General features: G+C 53.1%; 1 protein-coding gene across 1 annotated transcript in view; it reads left to right on the forward strand.

The window, feature by feature from the left end:
- TRABD2B (TraB domain containing 2B) overlaps positions 1-24,621 on the forward strand; it is a 212,250-nt gene that overhangs the window by 167,297 nt on the left and 20,332 nt on the right. The window contains exons 3-4 of the mRNA XM_074376521.1: positions 6,892-7,038; positions 13,501-13,675. Coding sequence (XP_074232622.1) covers positions 6,892-7,038; positions 13,501-13,675 — 322 coding nt within the window. The remainder of the gene's footprint in view (positions 1-6,891; positions 7,039-13,500; positions 13,676-24,621) is intronic.

Genomic DNA, 24,621 nt, shown 5'->3' on the forward strand with positions numbered 1-24,621 from the left:
AATCTCATCTAAAAATTATCTTCCCAGGAATATCTAGAATGTTTGACCAAGTTACCAGGGCCTAGCCAAGTTGCCAAAATTAACCATCCACCCCTTGTCAACTTGGTATCCATACAATATCTCTTTAAACCATGCTTACCTCCAAATAGATGACAATGAGGTCAAACTTCTACATGATGAACAATCCTGCATACAACCCAAACATGCTCCTGCCTTCCCCAGGAGAGGATGCAGTCTTTAGGTGGTGTTTATGTCCTCTTCTCCTTGATATACTGTAACTTAAATACAGTACTCAAAGTACTTGACTTAACAAGACTTAAGTCGATGATATAAAGTCAGTATGTCTTATGTTATATGATGAGAGAGAAGAAAAGACAAAAGAGAGAGAAAAGAGAACAAAGATTTACACACACACACTCTCTCTCAACAAAATACGGAAGAAACAATCCTGACAAGGAGAGTCCTTGTTTCTGTAACTGGTCACATGATGTTATCCGGTATTTGTAACCATCTTCTGTTACCACCACCACTACCTGTTCCCTTTGCCTTCTGCAAGCTCCTCAGCGGGTCATGGTTCTTTGCCTGGTGGGATGACCCAAACCTTCATTCCTGAAGGGTCTGGGCCATATGACGTCCTGCCTAGTTTGGGCTGTTGTAGTTTCCCATTCAGGTTAGCTGTGATATTACCACAGGGCGGGGTACCACTAAGAGATGCCCTAAGGGATGTCCTGCACTGCAGCCCTGCTCTGCCTCACCTCACATCGGGGAGCAGTGCAGTTTCTCTCAGTCGTAGGGACCCGAGCCCCGGCCAGCACAGTAACTCCCTCCTTTGCATGATGATTCAGAGGCATGAGGCGCCCAAAATCATGGAGGGGGGAGGGGTGTGTCTGAGCTTCCAGTTCAGTGAAATCATTCCTGTGTTTCTAACATACTAAATATTAATACTTTGCCAATTATGTTATTTATTCTCTATTTCCTCCCCAGCAGACAAGCTCAATGAGAGCAGGATTTGGGTCTGTTTTGTCCCTGACTAAACCCCCTGACCTAGAGCAGTGCCTGGCCCACGGCAGCTGCTGAGGGGATTGGGGCCTTTGCTGTGATTTCCCTGTGCTTTGGGGTGGCTGAGAGGGGACAGCCCCTGCCTGAGAGCCAGGCCTGTCTCAAATGTCCCTCCTGACAAAGCGGGTCCTGCCTTCCCCTCGGGACGACGCTGCTGGGCCAACAAGTGAACACAGGCCTCGGTGTTCGCCCTTCCAGCCCATCCAGGACTGTTTACTAGACTAATCTGGAACAATAAACCTGTCCCCACCCTCCTGGCGCCTGCCTCCCTCCATCCCAGCCCCGTGTTTGAAGATGTGTTTAAATTCCGGGCCTACACTCAGCAGACGCCGCGGGCCAGCTCCTGGCCTGCAAGCCCCAGAGAGGGGGGCCACTGGGATGCTCAGGGGCTCATGGTGGCCGGGCTTCCACACACGGCCATCCAAGGGGAGCAAGGCGGCTCTCGCCTTCACCCCGTGTTTGTTATTCTATGTCAAAGCCTTATCATAAACATTATCCTAGAGTGGGCCACCGAGGCTACGGGCCAGAAGGGTTTGTTATTCTAAAGTGGCCGGGAGCAGAAGGCGTCAAGGCCTGGAAGCCTGAGCAGAGCCAGGCTTGAGGATTCAGGGTGAAAGACAGGGAAGCAGGAATCAGGGCAAGGCACTTATTCCTACCTGCTCACCGAGACTTCTAGGCATCTTACCAAACAACTTACCAACCATCCTTTACCGTAATGGTCAGTTGGCATATATGCCTCTGAAAGGAGCTCCGTGTAGGTGGAAACCCAGTGCAATTAATCCACCAACCCCAGATGTCTGCAGAGAATCAACAGAAAGTAAGAGTTTGTTGAATGACTGAATGAGTGAGCATACCTTCCCTGTGTCTATTGGAAGCACCAAGTATGCTCATGATGGAGCACATGTTACTTTGAAGCCCTAGTCAGAGGAACCCGGTCTTGGGCCAAACACAATTTCATAGCCCAGCTCTGTGTTCTATAAGCCCTGTGGCCTTAGGGCCCCCTCCCCTCTGTTTGTTTGGCTTCCCATCTGTGAATAGGGATACATCCCAGCCGGCTCTCACTTAGGGAGAGCAGCAGGAAGCCCAGAGGGCAGCAGTGAACTAAGAAGACAGGTTCCAGGGCTGGACAGCCCAGGATTCAAATGCACATCCCACCCCTCTTCAGCTTTGTCACCTTTGATAACTCTTCGCTGCAACTCTTTTTTCTTTTCCAATCTATTAAATGAAGCTAATACTAGACCTACCTCAGAGTTGCTGTGAAGACTAAACAAATTAAGATGAGCTGAGAGGGTTCCTGACACGTAGTAAGTGCTCAATAAACCTAGTGATCCACGTAATGAATGGTGAGGACCGCTTCACAACTGCAAAGGATGGACCGGGTGGGAGGCGGAGAGGATGATTCAGACTGGGCCTCCTTCCCTCTGAAGTAGCCCCTGAATACCTAATACTTGCAATGATCAGAGAGGCAGGCTCCCTGCCCTCACCAAGCTCTCGGTCTAGACAGGCAGGGAACAGGGAATTACTTGAAATGGAAGCTTCAGTGGGATAAGTGCCAAAATCAAGGGAAGCTAGGGGTCTGTGATGGGGGCATCAAGGGAAGTCTGGAAGGACAGCTTTGGGTTTCAGTCCTAGCCCTACTACGCCCTAGCTGTGCCACACTAGGGGTGCCTCTCGAATGATCTGGTCTCCATTTTCTGTCTCTGACATGTTAATAATAAATACTCCTCAGCTGTTTCTGGCTATTTCACAAGTCTCCTGAGAGAAAATGGGTATGACAAAGTGTGTGGGATGAATGTGGACTGCGTCAGGAGACATCCAGAAATCCAGCCCCAGACGTGGTCCAGGGCACAGCAAAGGGGCCTAGGCTGGGCGTCGGGAAACAGGGAGCCCACTCCGCCCTCAGCACACCATGTGGCCTTGGGCAAGCTTCATCCTGCCTATTCTGGGCCCCTGTCTTCTCTCCTCTTCCATATGAAGAGGGCATAGGAAGCGACCAGTGGTTCTCAGACTAGGCTCCAGGGCACCTGTGGGTTCCACAGAGAAGTCGTGGAAGCCAGCAGCAGAGGGGGACGTTGGGCCAGCGGGACTTCGGGTGCTAGCCTGACTCCCTTACATCAAGCAGGGAAGTTTCCATTTCTATCTCTTACACATTTTGAGTTCCGAGTAAGGTTCTTTTGGAAAACAATGAAATAAAAAAGGATTCCGTGGCTACAAAAGGTTTGAAAAACCACTGGACCCTAGGGGCCCTTCCAGCTTCAAGCCCAGAAGGTTCTGGTCTATTTTCTTCCAAGTTTTATTTAACAAGCATTTATTCAGCACTTACTAAATGTCAGGACTGTTTTAGCACCCTGCATATTGTAACGTGCTTTGTTCACTAGGATACCTCCCAGCTCCACAGAGGCCATGTGACTATGGAAGTGACTCTGTGTGTCTAAGAGGGTCTGGGACCATTTCCCCTCCCGCCGGGTCTTCTGGGCACCTGAGCCAATGACCTCACCTCAGGCCAGGCAGTGAGAAGCAGCAGGGCAGGTGTGCGCAGAGCAGGGTGTGGTCACAGGAAGTCTGTGCATCCCAGCCCCGCAGAGGAGGCGAGCGCTCCAGCTTGACACGGACGCTTTCCTCCCAGGCATGTGCCGTGTGGGAGGAAGTGCCTGTTGCCTTAGCGATGTCCACGGCAACAGGGCCACTGCCTCCTGTGCTCCATCCCCAGCCACTCTGCTGACATCCACACCCAGCACCAGGTGGCTGCAGATCGGATTTCAGGGGTGGTGTCCAGAGCCCGGAGGCCTGGAGAAGGCCCAGAGGTGGGGTGGTGGGGTCTGACCTCATCTCCAGCCAGCTCAGTAGGGGAGAAGCCTGGGCTGCCACCGCTCATTGCGATCCAGCTCTCCTGCCTGGCCAGAAACAAAAGTGGGAGGGGTGGGTGGAGGTGATCTCATAAGCACGAGCTTGGCCCCATTGCCCAAGACGATATTTTAGCTAGACTTTGTGTACCTATTGCCTGAGCTTTTCTGTTCAGATTAGGTGTTCTGGAACCACGTGGCTAATGCCACTGGGTAGATATTTCTGCCACATGGTGGCAGTGTGCCGCCGGTGCAGAGAGAGTGAGTGCCAGAGTTCTAGGGGCTAGTCTCAAGGGCCTACGGAGCAACCTTGAACTAGGAATTGACCACAGCAGGGTCAAAGTGCTAAAGAAAGAGTGAGGTGACACCCTTTCTCTGCCAAGCTCCCTGCTGAGTGCTGCCAATGCAAAAATGAATAGGATGCGAGTCCTGTCTTCCAGCAGCTCATAGCCTAGGTGGGGAGACAGGTAGCTAAATGGCAGTTACAATCTAATGTTCACGCCCTGCTGGTGGGAAGCACGGTGGGTCACTTGTCTCTCACCACAGCTGTGCTGTGGGGCGTTTGCTCAGATGTCTGGGCCCAGCTGCAGGCAGGCGGGCTCAGCTGGGCTCAGCTGGGCTCACTTGCTTGTCTGGGAGCCGGCTGGCCATTGGCTGGACTAGGACGTCTTTGGTGGGACAACGGATGCAACTGGCTCTGCCCTGTACGTCTGTCACCCTCCAGCAGCTGGGCTGCTCTCCAGGCAATGTGGACATGCAGGAGGCAGCAACAGCATCTATGTGATGCTTCCTCCAGTTGGCTATGGAAGCTTGTAATGCTGGCCTCCATTTGTCATGCAGCAAGTCCAGAATCAGAAAGTGAGGGAGCTACAGAGTTCCATGGCCAAGGGCATGAATGCAGGGAGGGGTTAAGGTTTGGGGTCACTACTATATCAGTCTTTCACATAGAGAGACCATGGAGCTCTGGGGAGGGGCCTCCCCCAACCCCCAGGTGGGCAGAGAGGCTTCAGGGAGGAGACATCTGAGTACAGCCTGGAAGGCCAAGTCTGAATTTGCAAGTGGGGAAAGGAGGCAGGAGGTTTCCTATGCACAGGGACCAGCATGTACAAAGCCCAGAGACAGAAGATTGCTGAGAAGTTGAGGATTTAGAGACACAAAGGCTGGGTAGGAAACGAGGTCATTGACCACATTAGGGTCCAGGTCACTGCCTTGCAGGTTCTACCAAAGAGCGAGGCCTTTATCCTGAGGGCAGGACACCCGTGAACGTTTTGAGCAAAAAAAGGAGAAAAAGAGAAAGAGAAAAAACATCCAATTTGTGCTTTTAAAAGATGACTGTGGCAAAAGAATATGGGATAGGTGGGAGGGGAGGAGGTCTGCAGGAAGGAGGATGGGTTGCAGTGGACCCAGTGAGAGATGCTAGGATGCTTGGGCCTGGATTGATGTTGCCTGAGAAGCTGCAGGGCTGTCATCCAAGATAGAATGCAGACAGGATGAGCAGGGCCTGAGCACTGCTGGGCAGGCTGGGACTGGGCAAACAGCAAAGACAAGTGGCCCGAGATCACCTCCTGACGTTGTGCACAAGAATTGCAAAAGTCTGGGATGTACAGTTGTGTGGAACTAGCTCCAGTTCTAGCCGTGCAGAAATGGGCGTGTCCCTTCCCCTCCTGAGCCTCAGTTTTCCCATCTAAAATGGGACATTTTTTTTTTAATTGAAGAGGAGTTGATTTACAAATTGTTAGTTTCAGTTGTATAGCAAAGTGATTCAGTTATATATATATTTTTTCAGACTATATTCACTATAGGTTATTACAAATGAATTTATTTTCAAAACAGAAAACAGACTCACAGACATAGAGAACAAGCTTATGATTACCAGGGAGGAAGGCGGTGGGGGTGGAGGGATAAATTGGGAGTTCAGGATTTGCAGATACTAACTACTATACATAAAATAGACAATAAAGTCCTACTGTATAGCACAGTGAACTATATTCAACACATTGTAATAGCTTATAATGAAAAAGAGTATAAAAAGGAATATATATATTATATATATATGTATAACTTTACCACTATGCTATACACCAGAAACTAACACAACATTGTAAACCAAGTATACATCAATAAAACAAAATACAACACCAGACTGACAAAAATGGAAAAAAAAGAAGTTGTAATAAATACACACACACACAACGGACTACTACTCAGCCATAAAAAAGAATGAAACAAGGCCATTTGCAGCAACATGGATAGATCTAGAGATTCTCATACTAAATGAAGTAAGTTAGACAGAGAAGAACAAATAACATATGACATAACTTATATGTGGAATCTAAAATATGGCACAAATGAGTTTATTTATAAAACAGAAATAGATTCACAGACATAGAAAACAAACTTATGATTACCAAAAGGGAAAGGGGGGAGGGATAAATTAGGAGTTTGGGATTAACAGATACACATTACTATATCTAAAATAGATAAACGACAAGGTTCTACTGTATAGCACAGGAAACTATATTCAATATTTTGTAAAAACCTATAATGATAAAGAATATAAAGATAATATACATATAAATAACTGAATCACTATGCTGTACACCAGAAACTAACACAACATTGTGAGTCAACTATAAGTCAATAACAAAAGAAAGGATTGGAGAGGGGAAACAAAAAAGGGGAGAAAACCAACAAAGGTTCTCAATTTGCAACATCATTAGATAAGATGTTGATGCTTGGAGCAGGAGTGAGGACCCGTGAGGACAAGGGCTGGAGATGAGAACAGGCTGAAGGCGGTGAGGGGCCAGCAAGTGAGGAATAGAATCTGCGGACCTTGCTGGGGGCGCCAGCTTGTGCTGGACCCCACACACACTCTCACACATGCCTGTTGCCCCGAGGTCCAGCGGGAAGAGGGCGGGTCCTGGTGGGGTCAGGGACCTCAGCCAGGGTCCCTGAGCACGGCCCTGACCCCTCTCCTCCCTCTGCGCAGGTGCTGTTTGCCCTGAACCAGACCCTGCTGCAGCACGAGAGCGTGCGGGCCGGGAGCCTGCAGGCGCCCTACACCACCGAGGACCTCATCAAACACTACAACTGCGGGGACCTCAACGCCGTCATTTTCAACCACGACACGTCCCAGGTGAGGCTCCCCTCACCACTTCCCCCATGCCCAGGCAGCCTCCAGGGCGCCAGTCTCCAAGGCCAGGCCCATAGGAGGGCATTTATTAGCCCCTACTATATGCCAGGTGCAGGCAATCTTCCCTCCAGCCACGGTAAGCAGGAGCTGTTGGTATCCCCATTTTACAGATGGGGAAACTGAGGCTCAGGGAGGGGAAGAGACCTGCTGCAGGGCCCATGACTTACTAGTTGTTATCAAGTTGTCAGGAGCAGTGCTTGAGCCTGGTACATGTGACTCTGGGGCTTAGACCCTGGAAGCTGAGCCTGTAAGAACAGAGAGGCCTCGGTGAGGCTCAGTCCAGTATCTGGGGAGATTAAAGCCCAGGGAGGGAAAGCTTGAGTCCAGCCCAGGACACTCTGCCTCGATCCGAGTTATCCCCAGGCTGCACAGACCTTGGCTGGGAGCCGAGAAGCTGAGCACGGCCCCACCAGGCTTCCCATTGCCCTCAGGATAAATTCCAAGATTCTTTATCTGGCCTTCAAGACCCTCCGTCTACATCCTCGACCTCCTCGGACAGCTTGGGTCCCGGCCACACGGACCTCATTCTGCTGACCGCTGCTACCTGCAGTGCTTCCCCGCACACCTTGCCCTTTGCCACCGCTCTGCTTTTGTTCGTATCCCGCCCTCCTGGTTGCCTCCCACTCGGCCGTGGTCTAGTGTCACCTCCTCTGAGAAAGCCCCTGACACCCTGGGTGGAGGTAGATTCTCTCCCGGCACCTCTAGGTCCCCCTGTGCTTTCTGTGTCCAGTGCTTGATTATCCATTCACTCAAGAGGCAGATGAATTAGTCAGAACAGGCCACTTCCCTTCACAGGACACTGCAACAGCTCCCCATTTTCTCATAAAGCCAGAGTGTCTATGATGGCCTGTGTGGCCCCGTGGTCATTCCCCACCCCTAACCCCACATCCTCTGCCTCCCCCACACACGACATGAGCCCCCTCACACACTTTGCCTTTGCACGGGCTGTTCCCTCAGCCAGGAAGGCCTTTCCCCAGGTTTCCCCACGCTCTACCTTTAAGACTTAACTCAGGTATCATCGTCTCAGTGAGGCGGGCCCTGACTTCCCTATCTAGAATCACAGCCTGACCCTCGCTCCCCAACCTCATCGCCTTTATTATGCTCCACTTTTCCCCATAGCCTTTGTCATCTTCTTGTACTCACATATCTTGATTCATTGATCAGTGATTTTTTTAAGTCTGTCCTTTCCCACTGCAGTGTAAACTCCCGAGGGCTGGAATTTGGGTCTGTCTTATTCATTGATAATTGGCTAGAGCAGTGCTTGGCCCAGAGCAGGACTTGGTAAATATTTGACAAATGAAGGAAATAGTTTATAAATGCCAGGCAAGTGCTGTGAAAAGGGATATGGTGGACAGCCAGAGAGAGCTGCCCTCGTGGGGCTGATGGTCTTACAGGAGAAAACGGGAGGTTCAACCAGCTATTGCACCGAAGTGTGGTCCTTGCTACCAGGCAAAATAGAGGATGCTGTTGGAGCCTGTGGCAGGAGCAGGAATTTGGATGGGCTTGCGGGTAGGACTGGGACAGGGCTAGGAAAAGAAGGAAAGATTCCTGTGAGATGAGAGGTCAGAGAAGAACCTGTACTGGCCACAGACAGGAGGTGAAAGTATGTTTCAACAGAGGAAACCATGCGAATGAGCTGGAGGAAAGAGACAGCAGGAGGAGGGGCGAGACTCTGGGCCAGAGGCATAGTCAGGGGCCCCCCTAGACCCTGAGCTCCCTGAGAACAAGGGTGCATTGCCCTCTCTCATCCTGGTGCCCAGTGCAGGGTTTGGCACAGAGCGAGTATGAGCAATGCCACATTGGTGAATGTAGGTGTGTGTTGTGCTTAGTGCATTGCAGAGTGAGGGGGGAAGGACCCAGAGGCCCTGCTACAGGAGGCTCGGGTTTTGAGTGCTCTGACTCTCACTGGTAGAGGAGAGAGGGAGAACCCTGAGGGCACGAGGCTCACAGGTGCTTCACCAACCGTCTACGCTGTGACGGAGCCTGACCCTGCATCCTCTGCTGGGCAGAGGCTGGTGAGCCCTGGGCAGCCAGGGAGCTGTGTGGCTGAGAGGGACTGGGTTGCCACTTGAGATGGCCTGAGAGGGATGAGGTGTGTACTGGACAGGATCCAGCCTGAGGAGGGCAAGACTTTAAGCTGAGAGAGGGAAGAATGGAGTGACCTCAGGAATGACAAGTTCAGATTTTCTTTGAACCTGTGTTCAGAACTACTGATATGTCTCCAGCAGGTGAACTGCATCGGGGGTCTCCTGGCAGTGCCTGTACGTAAGGAGGGCAGAGGGCACAGGTAGATCGGCCCACCCAGATTAGAAGAGCAACCCAGGCTGCACCGAGGGGTGCCCAGACAGAGTCTAGCCCTTAAGGGAGGGACTAGGCAGTCCTGCCCCCAGACACAGACAAGCCCTGTGTCAGGCTAGCCAGGCTAAATCTAGTGCTCACATGCTAACAGAGAAGGGGTCTGCAGCTGGAGGCCTTGAAGGACAGGAGAGCTGGAGGGGTGCTGTCAGTGCCTGCAGGTGGAGAAGGCTTCAGGGAGAAGGTGGTATTGGAGCTAGGCCTGAGAGCAGAGTCTGCAGGTGGGGACGAAGGCAGGGGCTGGCAGGCAGAGCGAGCAGCCTGGGGGCAGGGGGTGGCATAGGAAAGTGGGGGGTGCTGGGAATGATGTGCAGAGCAGTAGGCAGCTCATGGAGGTGAGGGGGTGGTGAGAATGCTCACTGAGGGGCGGACACTCTGAGGTATTCAAGCCAGAGAGGGATGGGGTCAGAAAAATGCCTCTGGATGCAGTGCAGAGGCTGCTGGAGTGGCCTCTGGAAGCCGGGGCTGACAGATCCAGGGCCCAGGAGGATACCACTGGGGGACACAGGACAGGCACACCTCACTCACCCTTGGTCGGCTCTGCTTCATCTCCCCACCATCCCACCTTCAGAAATGGCTGAGGCCCTGGCCTCCCACAGCTCTCCGGCCACTAGGCCTGTCAATGCCCCCAAATCAGCAGGGTAATCCACAGGCCCCTCCCCTGGGAAGCCTTCTCTGTGCCCCCAGCCTACATTAGATGTAGCCTTCCATATACATTTATCGTCTATACTCAGACACTTTTGAGAGTGAAATGTCAAATATAATTAAGTCAGAATAACTAACAGGCATGGAGCAATCTACCCTAGCCATGAACCTGGACTGTCCTGGACAAACCAAGACATGTGGTCACCCTGTCAGGTGCCTCCTCCCTCTAAAAGCACACGCCCACAGTGTTCTGATCCCCACTGGCCGTGAGCCTCATCCAGGGCAGCAGACCCAGTTTGAGGTTACTCTGTGGCCTCCTAGCCAGACACAGGGCTGGACCTATGGAAGTTCTCAGAAGATGTCCTTTGGATAGACAGAGTAAAGGAAAGGGATAGGAGGACACTGAGGTCGTGATATCAGCAGACCTGAGCACTTGACCACCAGACCTGACCCAGTCCTGGTTGGGGGTCAGGGGAGCCCCACAGCCCAGCTCCAGCTCTGCCTGGTCCATCTTCTCCTCACTCCATCTTGGACCCATCACTCTAGGGCTCTGGGGACCTGACGTGTCTCCTTTAAAATGTTATCATGCGTCCTGCACTTGAACTTGTCGTGGGAGATTTAAGGCTCCCAACAAGCCTAATGACATCATTAATTTGCTTCCATCCAGCTGGGCCCAAACCTAGGCCTCATCCTTGGCCTCAATCCAGGGCCCTTCAGCATGAAACAAGCAGAGAATGTCAGCCAGCTGCTGGGAAGCCCAGGGAGCCAAGGGGCTAGCCCGGCTTCTTCATGGCTATGACATTGAACTTTCTGGTTCTTGTCCTTGTTAATTTTTTTGTTTAGCTCCCTAAGGAATGAGTGGAGATTCATCTCCAAATGCACACTCATGGTCAGGGAGCCGAGGACTAGGGAACTGGACACCTCACAGGTCCCAGGATGAAGGCCTCTGCCTGGACCCTTGGAAGCAGGGGAGGGAAGCCAGATGCTGCCTTCATGGCTCTCTGATGCTTCTGAACACCATCTCTCTGTCATCCCCATCTCTGACTCTGTCCAAGGCCACCCTTCACTGCAGCCTCTGCCATCAGAGGGGAAAGGTGTGGAGCCAGCTCCACTCTCCAGGCTGGTTGTGCAAAGCTGGTGTTTAGTCCACACTTCTTTGTGCCAGGCGCTGTGCTAAGCACTTTCCAAAACTGATCTTGTTTAATTCCTACAACAACATTTATAACCCCTATATGACCAGTTTGGAAACTGAATCTCAGAGAGGCCAAGTAACTTGCGAGTTACAGAGGCCGCCCAGCTGGTACGTGGCAAAAGAGGGATTCCAACCCGAGCTGACCCAGCTGTCTGACTTCAGGACTTACATCACAAGCTACTGCCTGCAAGCCCGTGCACTCATTCGTTCACTGATTGAGTAAATACTCATTTGTTGGTACAACCTCATCCCATGTTCTCTTCCATACCCAAGGAATGGAGAGAAGCCTGTGCCTGTGAGGGCCAGGTTTCCAGAAATAGCCCTTCTCAGTCATAACTTCTCCTGTGCCCCTCCCCTACTTAGAAACCTGCTGTGTTTCCTGCAGCAGCAGCAAGTCTGAGTGCGGCCTGTGTTGTCAGAGCTGCCAAACATCGCTTCCCATGGTTGGGGGAGGGAGTAAGAACTCTGTTCCTTCATGTATCCTTTACCAAACAGTCTCCAAGCACCAACTTGGTGTCAGCCCTGACTGGGCACTGTCAGGGCTGCTGCATACAGTTGCACAGGTTGTGCACTGTCAGGTTTGAGGCACACCGGTCATATTATCGTCCTGTTCATCCCAGAACAGCAGACCAGGAGCGGGGCAGAGAAGCCCCACCCCTCTCACTCTGGGGAATGCACTGGTCCTTGGCCAACAGATAGCAGAATCAGATGGCCCAGCCTCCCTTGAGTCCCTTGAAGTTCAGCCTCTGTTGATGTCTCCGTTTTCCTCAGAAAGAATGTTGTTGGCAACTCGCCAGTAGCTCTAGAGGCCATGTGGCTGGGCTAAAACCTGTGGGAAGTTAGCCCCCTCATGCCAGGCTCTCCACAAGCCCAACCTGTGTGCTGGCCCTGGGCTGGTGAAGGCAAAGAGATGAAAGGCGGGCACCAGGTGGAAGCCCAGTGAGCAACAGCTTGGAAGGTAGAATGACACTGGTGGGTTGTGGGGAAAGAGAGGGTACATTCTTTCTCGCTGCCTCAGTTTCCTCGGTGGCCCATGGCTTCCTTTCCAGTCCCACCCACATGCTGGAGGCCACAGTGCCAGAACACCTGGACCTGCCATCCAGGTTATCCAGGTTAGAAAGACAACATGTTGGCACTGGAAGAACACAGGAGGAGGCGATGTGGTGTGGAAGGACAGTACCACTTTATGTTCAAGGCTCCAGAAACCTGTACTGGACACCTACTTTATGCCAGGCATCAGAGGCCCAGGAATGACCAAGATGCTGTTCCTGAACTCAGGGACCTCTCTGCCTAGTTCAAGAACATGTCAGAGATGCTGGCCCCAGGGCACACAGCTGGGTGTGGACATAGGGCAGAAAGCAAGGAAATATGGACAGTTACAATCCAGGTTGTTGAACAAGCCATCGTTATGGGAGGAAGACTTGGTCCTGGAGTTGAAGTTTTTAAGAAGGGATGGAAGGGTTTGGGTTATATCCTGGGAAGTGGTGGAGCTGGGGCTGGGGGGTTAGCGGTAGCAACAGGAGGTGGCCAACTAGGGCTCATACACTGGGAAAACCAACGTTTATGACCCCTCCTCTTGCCTCTGTAGGATGGGGTGGGCTGAAAGTTGTCCACAACGGCACCCATCATCTCCTGTAATCCCCCACAATACAGTTTTCCCCATCCTACAGATGAGAAAACCGGGACTCAGAAAAGTTAAGTAACTTGTCCAAAGTCACACAGCATCTCAATAGAGCCTTGAAGCCCAGGTCAGCCTTTCTGCTACACCAGGCAGCTCAGTTGACCCTCCACACCTGAGGCTAAAACAAATTTTCTGTACATGCCGGCACCGGCCTCAGTGCTGCAGTGAGAGCTGTGAACTGGCTGAGTGCAGTCTTTCCTGCGTGTCCAGAGGCTGAGGTCCAACAGGCAGAGACGCAGGAGTGATGCATAGCAGGGGGCGGTGTCCGGGCTGCCATCCTGGCTCGCTGTTTAGTGAGCTGTGTGACTCTGTTCCTGTCTCTGGACTTTTCACTCTTCTTTCTTTATTTTTAAAATTGAGATAACAGTCATCTCAAAGCATTTTGGAATCAACAAAAAACACAAAACATATAGCCCACTGTGGGAACTTAAGAAAGGTAAGTTGCCCAGCCCCACCCTGGGCGGTGTGTGTTTATTGGAAGCCCACCTGGCTCCAGAAAGGACTGAAGGCAGTCCCTGTCTTGCCTTTACAGCTGCCCAACTTTATCAACACCACCCTCCCGCCGCACGAACAGGTGACAGCCCAGGAGATCGACAGCTACTTCCGCCAGGAGCTCATCTACAAGAGGAACGAGCGGATGGGGAAGAGGGTCATGGCGCTTCTGCAGGAGAACGAAGACAAGATCTGCTTCTTTGCCTTCGGAGCAGGTTTGGGCCTGAGTCGGGAAGGATGATTTGCAGCATCCTTAAGGGCTGGGAGATTTGCTGGACCCTCTCCTGACCTCTACTTTGTAAAGGGTAAAGTTGAGGCTTAGAATGAGCAGAAGAAGCCACATAGTGTTCAGCAGAGCTGAGATCCGAAGCAGATCCCTTCCCTCCAGTCAAGGGTTCCTTTGTGATAAGTCTCCACAGGCAAGGGCAGCAACCCTGCCCAAGCCAGGACAGCTTCTGTGGTCCCTTCACACCCCTGCAAGCCATGCTGAGGGCCCAGAACGAGAGCCAGATCCCATTGTCCAGCTCAGACTTGGGCCCACCCCGTGGAGCCAAAGCCAAGACGGCAATGGCCTCGTGGCCCAGTGGGGAGAAGGCGGGCCTTGGCATCCCGCGGTCTTGGCTCCAGATCCCAGTCCAGCCTGCTCCGGGCTGCATGGCCTCAGCAGGGGACCTTCTCAAAGACTCAAGTCCCTTTCCGATGCATGGGCACTGATGACAGTAACTATGTGATGAATTGTAAAGACCTACCTTACAGGATAGTTGCAAAGATTAGTACCACATAGTAGGAACTCAAAATGGCAGCCACAACTATTGTCATCATTATGATGGTGACAATTAATACAAGTTGTATCATCACCACATGAACCATGAGCCTGGTGCTTCCTCTGGGGCTCTGGGAAGTCCAGATGCGCAGGTAGGGGGCTTGCTTAGCGTCTCTCTCCCTGTTCCTCTCCTCTCTCTCTCCTACTGCTTCTCCCTCACCCTCTTCCTTCCTCCAGGGCCATCCCTGCTGGTGACAGCACTGTCCACGTTGGGACCAAGACATTGCATTTGCCTCCTTTATTAATCAGCTTTTGCTCTGGAGCTACAATGATAAACATATCTCTTGCTCATGTTGCTTGCAATTTGGGCTGAAAGAATCCACCTCCTGTTTTGTGAGAATTAAATAAGGTGGTGGTGGGGGTTGCACTCACTGCCACTGCCCTCTCTCCCCCCGACCCCTGGCCCCTTACCCATACAGTGTCTGCCTGCATCAGGTTGAGTTGGATCAAGTCGAGCACCCTGTCTACGCAGAAGGTCCTATATGGCTGTCCTGATTCATAATGGGGCGCGTCCACTGTTTGAGATCTGCCCCATCTGCCCCTAGCCATTCAACCCCAAATACCTCAAGGGCAAGAGCCAGCTTTCACGTGTCTGCACCTGTCTTCCCTCCCCTGCCGCCCTCAGCACAGGAGAGTCACATGGAAGGGCCTCAGAAACACAGGGCCTCTGGGACAGCCTCTTTAAGGCCACACCTACTGCTGGACGGAGAGTTCTGGGCTAGTGTTGGAGCCATGCCACGGCCTGATGTGGCCTCTGGCAAGTCCCTTCTCCTCTGGCAGCTTCAGTTCATTTATCTGAGCAGAAAGAGCCAGGACTCACTTGGGCCTCCTGTGGTTCCAGGAGCTATTCAGATTTCTGAGAAGGGAGGGATGCCTGTAGGGGTGGAAGGAGCTTCCTGAAGGAGGCAGCAGAAGCAGGACACGTGCTGGGGACCTGGCATGGGGCAGGATGGCTTTGGGGACCATGCAGAGAAGTAAGTGCTCCCAACACACCCTCCCCCTCTTCACCATCCCAGCAGCCTCCCCAGTCCTCCGTCCTATGGACATCTGAGCAGTGCAGCCCGTGCTGTAACAGCCCGCAGCTGACCACAAAAGGGCAGATACTCTGAGCTCAGCTAGCCCCCAGACTCCTCCTCCAGCCTAAGAGGAGCCGCTAGAGAGCCCAGTCACTGAGGGAGGCCGGTAAGGGCCCCAGCACTCCGCGTGCCCCACCTGCCCCACCTGCCCCACCTGCCCCAGGCCCAGAACCACACTCACCCAGGGGCTGGGGGCAGCTAACACCAGCTCTTTCCTGTGGGTGTGGGAACAGGAGTGCCCAGAGCTGAAAATCACAATGGCATGGGCAGACCTGCACTGAAACCCCAAGACTGTGGGGCACAGATGTCCACTCAGGCACCAGGCCAGCATGTGGGCCTCATACCCACCACCAGTTTCTTCCCCATCTCTGATCCAGCTGGTCCTCAGTCAGTCATTTTGACAGACCACCAAAAAGACCTCACACCTGTCTAGCCTGTCCATCCACACGATCAATGTCCTGGTCCAAGCCTCCCTCACCTCCAGCCCCCCAGTCCTCTCCTTGCTGCTAGGCTGCTCTCTGCAGTGTAGCCGGTGAATGGTGCTGCATCTGTCTCCCACCTCCACCTGCCCCGAACTCTGGGAGGGCAGGCTCCACTTAATCATCCCTGTGTTTTCAGTAGCCTCTAATAGGTTTCCAGTTTGATGAGTATATGAAAGAATGAATGAGTGAAGGAACGCACAGATGAATGAATGTTGACCAGATCCTCCCATCCTGGTCTCCTGGGCCTGGTGAGCTTAGGACAGGCCAGCAGTGAAGTCAGGGCAATGGGAGCCCCGCTCGGCTCTTGGAGACCCTCTGTCCTATATAACAGGCCCAGGGTCATGGGCAGATCTTGCCGGCAGCTACCACTTTTGGCTCAGCCACACCTGGAGCAAATGGCCTACTCTGCTCTGCAAATCTACCCTCGACCCAAGACTGTCAAAGCTGGACGCAGCCTCCAAGCTTGAGCCTGCCCACCTCATTATAGCCATGGGCAGACAGCAGTCCGCAGAGGCCAGGACATGGGCGAAGCTCATGGCAAGCCAGGGGCAGAGCCAGGACTGGACCCCAAGCCCGGAGCTGTGGTCAGGGGCTCCATTCTCACATGCAGTGAGGGAGCCAGCTGACCAGACCTGTGACAGCCAGTGGGTCGGCACGTAATGTGGCCACACACAGCTTGTGGCAGGAGAAGTGCACGCCTGCCTCGTTGCATCCTTATGGCCACGGAGCTCCCAAATGCCACATCCTATGGCAGGCTGAGGGTGCGAGGGCAGGGCCAGGCCAAGCGCTCCTTGGTGGTGTACAATCTGCAGACACACCTGCTCCACGCACAGGCTCCTGTCTGCGTGTCTGTTCCATCTTGGGCCTCCCAGACCAATGGGCACTGGGCACCTGAGTCAGCCGGCTCTCATTGCCCATCCCCCGTCTCGTCCTCAAAGAAGGCACAGGGCCCACAAGGCTGCGGGAGGGAGGGGAGGTCTGTGCCACTGGAAATCCACCTCGCCACCCCCCAAACATGTGACTGCTCTTGATCTAGTCCAGGCCTCTCAGATCCAGTTTCGTGGGTGTCTCTAGGAAATAGCTTAGGAAACAAAAATGTAATGATAAGACACCTGGTCACCCCCAGCCCAGCCTTGCCAGGTGTCTAAGCCAGGCCTCTTCTGAGGTTCTGCCCTTCTATAGCAGGCCGGTGAGTGAGAGAAAGAGCCTCCACCTGCCTGGCCCCCCAGTGCCTAGGCAGACCCTTCCCCAACCCACCCCTGCTCCAGAATCCCTTCCTGAGAGCCCACATGCACGGACTGAGATTTCCAGTGCTGTAGGCCTACTGGCCCCTCCTCTGTGCTGCCCCACAGGGGGATTTGATACAAAGGATCTGAACGCTGGAGTCAGGAAGGCTGGGTGTGAAGCAGGCCTCCACCACTGTTAACTCAGAGAGCCTGGGAAAGCCAGCTCACCTCCAAGGACCTCAGTCTCGCATTTGTAAAATGGGGATAATACACCTGCCTCGTCAGACTATGCTAGATGCTTTAGATAATATCCTTAAACTCTCCACCGTGGTGGACAGATCCTTATGATAAAGACCCTACTGTGCACCGGCCACCACTCCAGGCTCTTAGATTACATTACCTCTGATCTTCACAATAACACCACAAGATGAGTTTTATTATACTCATATTGCAGGTGGAAACTAAGGCCCAGCAAAGATGAATGGCTTCCTCAGGTCATGCAGGCAGCCTTCCAGCTTGAATCCCGGCCCCCTGGGTCCCAGCCCTGGCCGTTTCCCCGGTACGTGGTGCCCTTGCTGTATACTGTGGAAAGGCTGGTGATTTTCTGGCAGAGTGTCTTTGTAGCTGGTGCATTCCGCAGAACACCCTCCTTCAGTGTCCGTCACGTTTGTGTATCCAGGTGCAGTCTGGAAGTTTTTAACAGGTTCAGGGCCAGTGGGGGTGTAGATGTGTGTGACAACTCTGAGCAGGCCTGGATGACATCTGGGGACCCCTGCCTCTCTGGGAGGTGGCTGTGGCCAGGGTGCAAACCCAGATGTTCTGGAAGGAGCCAGGCTGCTGCCAGGGAGGGGTGTGCTGGCCCAGGGGGAAGGGAGGGCTGATCCCTGACTGCCAGGCCCATGCAGGTGGACAAGCTGAGGCTGAGGGTCCTGAAAGATCTGAAGCATATCTTCGGATTTCCTCTGGTCTATAGATAACTGAGAGAAATAAGTACAAGGTAGTGAATTTTTAATTAGTGACATTTATTCAGTTTACAGGCTTATATTCTGAAATTATCTCCTTTCTACTGTATTTGAAGTTAAATATCTTTTGCTTTAAAAAACAATGATGGTGTTATAAGACAAATGGCCTTACTTGGCAAAATTAAAAGTCAGTAAACATGTTGTTCCCCCCATCCACCCACCTTGTCTTAAGATAAAAGAGAACTGAGCATGCTTAAACCATGATGAGAAGTGGACAGTGGAGAGGTGAGGCTGATGATACAGGAGAGAAATTGGAAGTTACTAGCCCCAGGTTCCAAGAAGCAGGAAAGGTGGTGGCCAGAGCTCAGGCAGAGGGTTTGGCCTGATAGAGAAGGGCACTGCCTCACCTGTAATTGGAGGAGGGAGGAGGCTGGCAGACAGGTAATTTGGTCGTGGAAAGGTGATCTGATGGTTTCTAATCAGAGCTCCTCTCTAGGAAGTAGAAGTTGAAGTCATGTGCAGAGAAAGAGGAGGAAGGTGGAGAAGAAGGGGGGTTCTTGGTTTGAAGAGAGGAAAACATTTGACATAAATTCAAGAGAGATTGGCTACAAGAATTGACATAGGACAGGAAGGTAAATGAATTTCACCTCATGGGCCAACTGTGATGGATTGATATGGCTGCCTGGAGTGTGGTGGTGTAAAGGATGTCAATACCACATCGGAGCTCAGCAGAGAAGAGGTCCTGATTGATTAGCAATTTCTGCTGTCGGCCAGGATTTGGCCACATGACTGCCCCATATCTGCTCTGATCACTGGGAACATAGGCCATGCTGACTGGTAGTTGAGGGCCTGTGACCCTACAGTGGTCCCAAGTCACAGGTTGTAATATTCTCTACAGCAACACTGAACAGCTAGGGTGTAAGTGTAGATGCTGTCCCCCATCTCCTGATTTTGTCCTAGCAACCCCTGCTCAATGAGCGTCCCACTACTCGAGGGCAGGGCCCATATCTCAGAAGAATTGCCAACACCTAGGAGATGTTCTGTAAAGACATCCTAGACCAGATCACCGAGAACCAAGTACATTCCATTCAGTCACTTGGTATCTCCTGGGCCCCAAGCCTCTGGGGTGGAGGGACAGGAGGTCTCAGTCCCAGGCACTAGAAAAAGGCTTCAATTTTGTCCCTAGCTCCAGGGAACTGGGGCTTTCTCAGGATGTGTTTCCTTGTTCAGCCGTCTTGGATGCCAGACTCAAGGGCAGAGCAGTCAACCTGAAGGGCTCGTTCATTTTGAACTCTGAGAGCCAGTGCTTACCATGTATTCTGTAACCCTAGCATGCTACCACCTGAATATAATTCTAACTTCTGACCCTCCCAAAGTCCTTTAACTTTAACAGCCTATCATTCTAAGACTGTGCTGTCCTGATCTCCCAATCTCTCGTCACCATAGCATCCTAACACTCTAGCAGAGTTTGCGTCAACTGCTCTTGGATTCCTTGGGTGGAATATGGAGCTAAGAACCTTCCAGAGACTGGAAATCCCTCCATGCAGGACTGCTCCGACCCGTAATTGGGAGCACGCCTCTGGGGCTGGGACACAAAAGTTGATTCATAATGAAGCCCCAGGCTTGAGAGAAAGGAGAGATAGAAGCCTGGCACGCCAAACACGGGTAACATTTTAAAATTAGTAACAACAGCAATTGCTCCTTGGAGAGTGGGCACCATCATGCTTGAAGACCACCCATACCCATCAACTCACAGGACTTTCACATTCTCAGTGCTTCTTGGGGGAGGCAGGATGATCTTTATTATTCCATTTGGCAGATGGGTAAATCGAGGTGCAGATGGGAAGTGAGAGAATCCTAGAACTGGAGTGAAACGATGGCCAACACTGACTAAGCCGTTCTTCCTGATGACCAGTCTCCCTCAGAGAACCATCCAGCTGCTATTTGGGCCCTCTGTTCTCCTGAGACTGCCCTTCCCATCTCCTGACTGGGCCTTCCACGACCTCATCTCTGGGCTCCCATTGTCCCAAAGGATTTCCCTATCACAGCCCTGCTCATGCTGAGCACATTTGTCGGCTCATAGTTTAGGAGGGAAGGTAAGTCAGAGAAAGCTTCCTGGAGGAGGTGAGAACCAGTTGGAATTTCCCCAATGCTTGTCCAACTGCCTTCCAGTTTCTCTCCCATCCCCACAGTCCTCAGGGACCCACACCCATCTCCTTCCCACTTTGGTTCTCCCCTCAGTGGCCTCAGGAACAGAAGCCCCTCAGAGCTCATGGCTGAACACAGAAGAGCAGCCGTGGCCCCTGCAGGGCCCTGGTAGTCCTAGAAACCAGGCACCCAGCAAATAGCACACGCCTAGCCGCTTCCTCTCCTCCCAGGCAAACACCCATGGCCTGCCACACGCCCCATGTGGGAACATGAGGTCATAGAGTCTAGAAGGGTTTCAGAGTTTCCAACGGTGTTTCAAAAGGCCCTGCCGCCCCACCATGTACACATCTGGTAGCTGGCACGCCTGCTCCGGGCTGCGATCCTTGGCCAGAGTCACCCTTCCTGTTTCAGCCCAAAGCATCCAGCCAGCCAGAGGAGCGTCCCATCTGCTAGCCTGTCCCTAACTGGAACCAACTCTGTCCTCTGGAACAGGGTCGAGTCGAGAAGAACAGAGGGCCCATATCTCAGGCTGGCGTCAGTCAGTGAGCCCGGGGGCACATTCCACGTCAGCTCGGGACTCAGCACTCTTGCTGGGGTGTGGGAAAGGCCGGGGGAGCAGAGCATCCTGGATGAAGAGCGTGGGCTGCGGGGCCCCAGCTGCCTGAGTGAGAAATCCAGTGCCTCTCCTAGCAGGAAGGAGCCTGGGCAGACTGGGTACTTGGCTTCTCTCAGCCCTCAGAGTCCTTCTATAAGATGAGCCTCGTGTCAGCAGATGGCACTTGTGCAGCTCAGGCCTGGTACAGCACCGTCACTCAATAAGAGGGAGCTCTTACGTCGTCATGATTATTTCAGAGCACACAGTCCTCCAAGAACAGGACTCCCACCCAGTGGAGAGCAGGGCTTTCCAGGGGAATGGGGCAGAAGTGCTCGGACCTCTGAGACCCAGCTGGTGCCCTGCAGGGAGACACAGCCTGTCTCAGCACCAAGGGATAGTGAGGCTCCCGAGCAGTGGGCCCTGTCCCTGCCCACGTGGTTGGCCAGCAGGGCCCTCTCCTGGGATGCTGGATGCTGACATTCTAGGAAAGGAGCCTCCAGGTGTTGTAAAAAGTGGTAACTATGCCCCCTGCAGTTCACAGAACCCATCACAGGCTCCGTCTCTGGGGCTGTCCCCACAGTACCTCCTGCTAAACTCAAATCACTCTGCACAGTCACTGCCTGGGCCGAGGGTGGTGTCGGGCCCCAGGAGGAAAGGGCACCATGTCTGACTTATCTCAGGGTCCTGGGGCCTGGCACATGCCTGGCACATAGGAGGTCCCAGCAAGGGCTGGTGGAGGAACACTGCCCGCTCCAGGCCTTTAGGGGGCATGTTCCTCAGAGCCCATGGGGCTCCTGTCCTCACCGTGCACAGGGGCAGGGCCCAGGAGGAGGCTTCCTCACCTCTACACCAGGTAGTGATTGAAAGAGGATCTGGCCCAAAGGAACTGAAAGACTCACACCCTGGGGATTTTAGAAGAACCGAGAGGGTTGGCTCAGAGGGACGGGCCTGGTGAGAGATGGGGGTGTACTTCTAAGAGGAAGTACACAAACTGAGGAGCTGTCAGACAGATGTCAGAGGTCCTGGACGGAGCCTGCCCTGTGCCCAGAGAGCCCGGCTTTGGCAGCTCGTTGAATGGGCACACTGAGCCGTGTGTGAGCTCAGGCAACCCCAGCTCTGCCCCCTCCTGCCTGCGCAGCCCTGGGCGAGATCTATGGCTCAGCAGGATTGCTGTGCGGTCAAGTGAGGAAACAAACCAAAGTGTTGGGTACAGCCTCAATGCCGGGAGGGGGTGCTTTTCTTGGCGTTTGTATCCATTTTGGCATCATCAACAGCAGACCTGAGCTGACCAGCTGAAGTGTCGGGGGTCTTTCATTTGTGCCGTTCTGGGTTCTAGCAGCCTCCAGAAAGGAACAGATGGTAAAGGGGGCAGAATCACATGCCACCCAGGCATGGCCAGGTCCCCAGAGGGTGACAGGATCCCCTCTGTGCAGGCCTGACAAGCGCTCATGGATGCTCTACTTTCACACCTCCAGGGATGGGGCACTCACTCCCTTACAGAGCCAGAGAGTTGCCTGGGAGAGTGTTCTTTGGGCCCAGCTGAAACCTGCCCCCTTAGTCTTGTCTTATGGCAATTCAGGATCCAATATCTTGTCCCCCCCTGCCCCAACCCTCGCCATTGCCACCTCCCCTTTCACAGTGTATTTCAACAACCCAGAACTACTGGTGGTGGCCCGCACACCCACACCCTTTTCCCTTTTGTGCTCACGCACGTGCTGTGCCCTCTGTCGGAAGGCCCCTCCTCTTCCCTCCCTCCAGCTCCCCTGAGGCTCAGCGCCGCATCTGTGTCCCAGACTTCAGCCCTGTTGCCCCCAGTGTCCCTCCTCACTGCCCAGTGATCATTTGTGTGCCTGTCTCCCCTCCACACTGTGACCTCCTTCAAGGTGGGACCATGCGTCTCAGCTCCTGGCACAGGACTGGGTCCAGGGGAGATGTTGTATCAGTCCCTGCTGAACTGAAGAGGCCCCAGCCCAGCCCTGCCTGGCCAGCAGAGTGGCAGAAAGCAAGCTCGGTTCTGCCGATTTCCCAGGTGGACCCTCCTCGGGAGATTCGAAGCCCCAAGTTACCCCCAGTTGTCCATCCATCCCCAGGTCCATCTGTCTAACCCTCCTGTCACACTTTCTCGGGAAAACAAACACCACTGTTGATTGATATCCGGTGGCTGACCTGGCAGCTAGATTAGCACTTGAAAGTTTCCCTTGCATTAATTTCAGACGGAACATAAATGTGGGCTTGGGCTCCTCTTCCAGGAAGAGAAAACTGGAAACTTGTTGGGCTCACTGGAGAGAAAACATGTGTGTTGGCTGAGGGGAGCCCGTGTTACTTTGGAGCCTTTGTGGGAACATCTGGTTCTCCCCTCCTCCCCTCTGCCCGGCCCCCCAACACTGTCTTGAAATTACCCTGTTAATTGGCATATTCTTCGTGCCGAACACTCACACACTTTCCTCTCCGATCTCCTGAACCCTGGAAGGTTTCTGACAATTCCCTGCCCCAAAACATGAACTTGGGACCCTTCATGGCCACCAGTGCTTCCGAGTGGGTGTATTGGCTGTGCAGTGACCTAGGGCATTGGGTGGAACTAGAACTCTGGGTGGAAGCCCGAGCTTTGCCTTTTACTGGCTGTGTGACCTTGAGCAAGCTTCATCTCCTTGCTGGGCTCCCGTTCCCTTATCTGTAAACAGGGGGTACCTGGAAAGACTGCTGTGAGGATGAAATGAGAAGCATCATGTGCCTAGGAGACTCGCTGAGGAGGAGTTTGTGTTCAGGTCATCAAATCATGGACTCGTAGAGGTGGGAGGATCCATGAGACCAGATGGGGAAACTGAGGTGCAGAGAGAAGAAAACCGCCTGAGGTCACACAGCTGGTTGTCTGTTGAGCCAGGTTTTCTGTCCTAACCTCAGGAAAGGAAGTTTAGCTCTGTCCTACCTGTCTTTCATGTCAGAGTGTAAATGGAGGGTGTCAGACTGTGCCCAGCTGACAGGTAGGGGCTAGACCCAGCCTATGCTCAGTTCAGGGAGCCTGGTGCCCTGGCACAGGCCTGCTTGTGCCTGGAAGAAGGGGAACCTTTGTCTCTGCACTGAAGCATCATGGAGCTGTGCCCACTCAGAGCAGGACGCCTTCCCTGCCTGTAGAGGATGTCCTTTAAGGGGCACTCTGGCTTGTGGGGTCAGGGGAGACAACCATCAAATCAGCCTCACCATTTGTAAAGCCTATAGTCCTCTCCCAGGCCCTTGCTCCTCCCCTTGCCTGTCCTCGCCTGTAACTCTGTTTGAATCCACCCATCCTGGGAGTCCTGACTCCATGGACCCCTCCTCCAGGAAGTCTTCCCTGATGTCTTCAGTGTACCAGCCTGTCTTCCACCCTGCCGTTTGTTTTCATTTCTGGGTTCTCTTTCTCCTCTTTCTCCCTCTCTCTCCATCTCTGCATCTCTTTGCCCTGTCCTGTCTCTTTCTATCTTTTTCTCTCTGTCCCGATGTCTCTCCTTTTCTGTCCTTCCCTACTGTTGTCTCTGTGTCTCTGTATGTCTGTTATAGTCTGTCTTCCAGCCCCTCTCTCCTCCCTCCTCTCCTCCTTCTGTCTCCTTGTGTTCTGGGGCTTTTCTTCTGCCTGTCTGTCTCTGTGAGTGTCTCTCCCCTCTCTGTGTGTCTCTCCCCCAACTGTTTGTCTCGGGGCTCTGTGTGCCTACCCCTCATCTTCCCTCTCTTGCCTCCTTTCCTCATCTATGCAGCCTCAGCAGATGAAATGGGACATGTCTTCCTGCAGAGAGCTGGCCAGAGAACAGCTGTCAGCGCTGGAGGGAGCTGCTGAGCAGTGGCCAGGAGACTCCGAGAGCCTGGGCAAGCCACACA

This window comes from Camelus bactrianus, chromosome 13, assembly GCF_048773025.1.
Source record: "Camelus bactrianus isolate YW-2024 breed Bactrian camel chromosome 13, ASM4877302v1, whole genome shotgun sequence".
Taxonomy (NCBI): Eukaryota; Metazoa; Chordata; class Mammalia; order Artiodactyla; family Camelidae; genus Camelus; species Camelus bactrianus.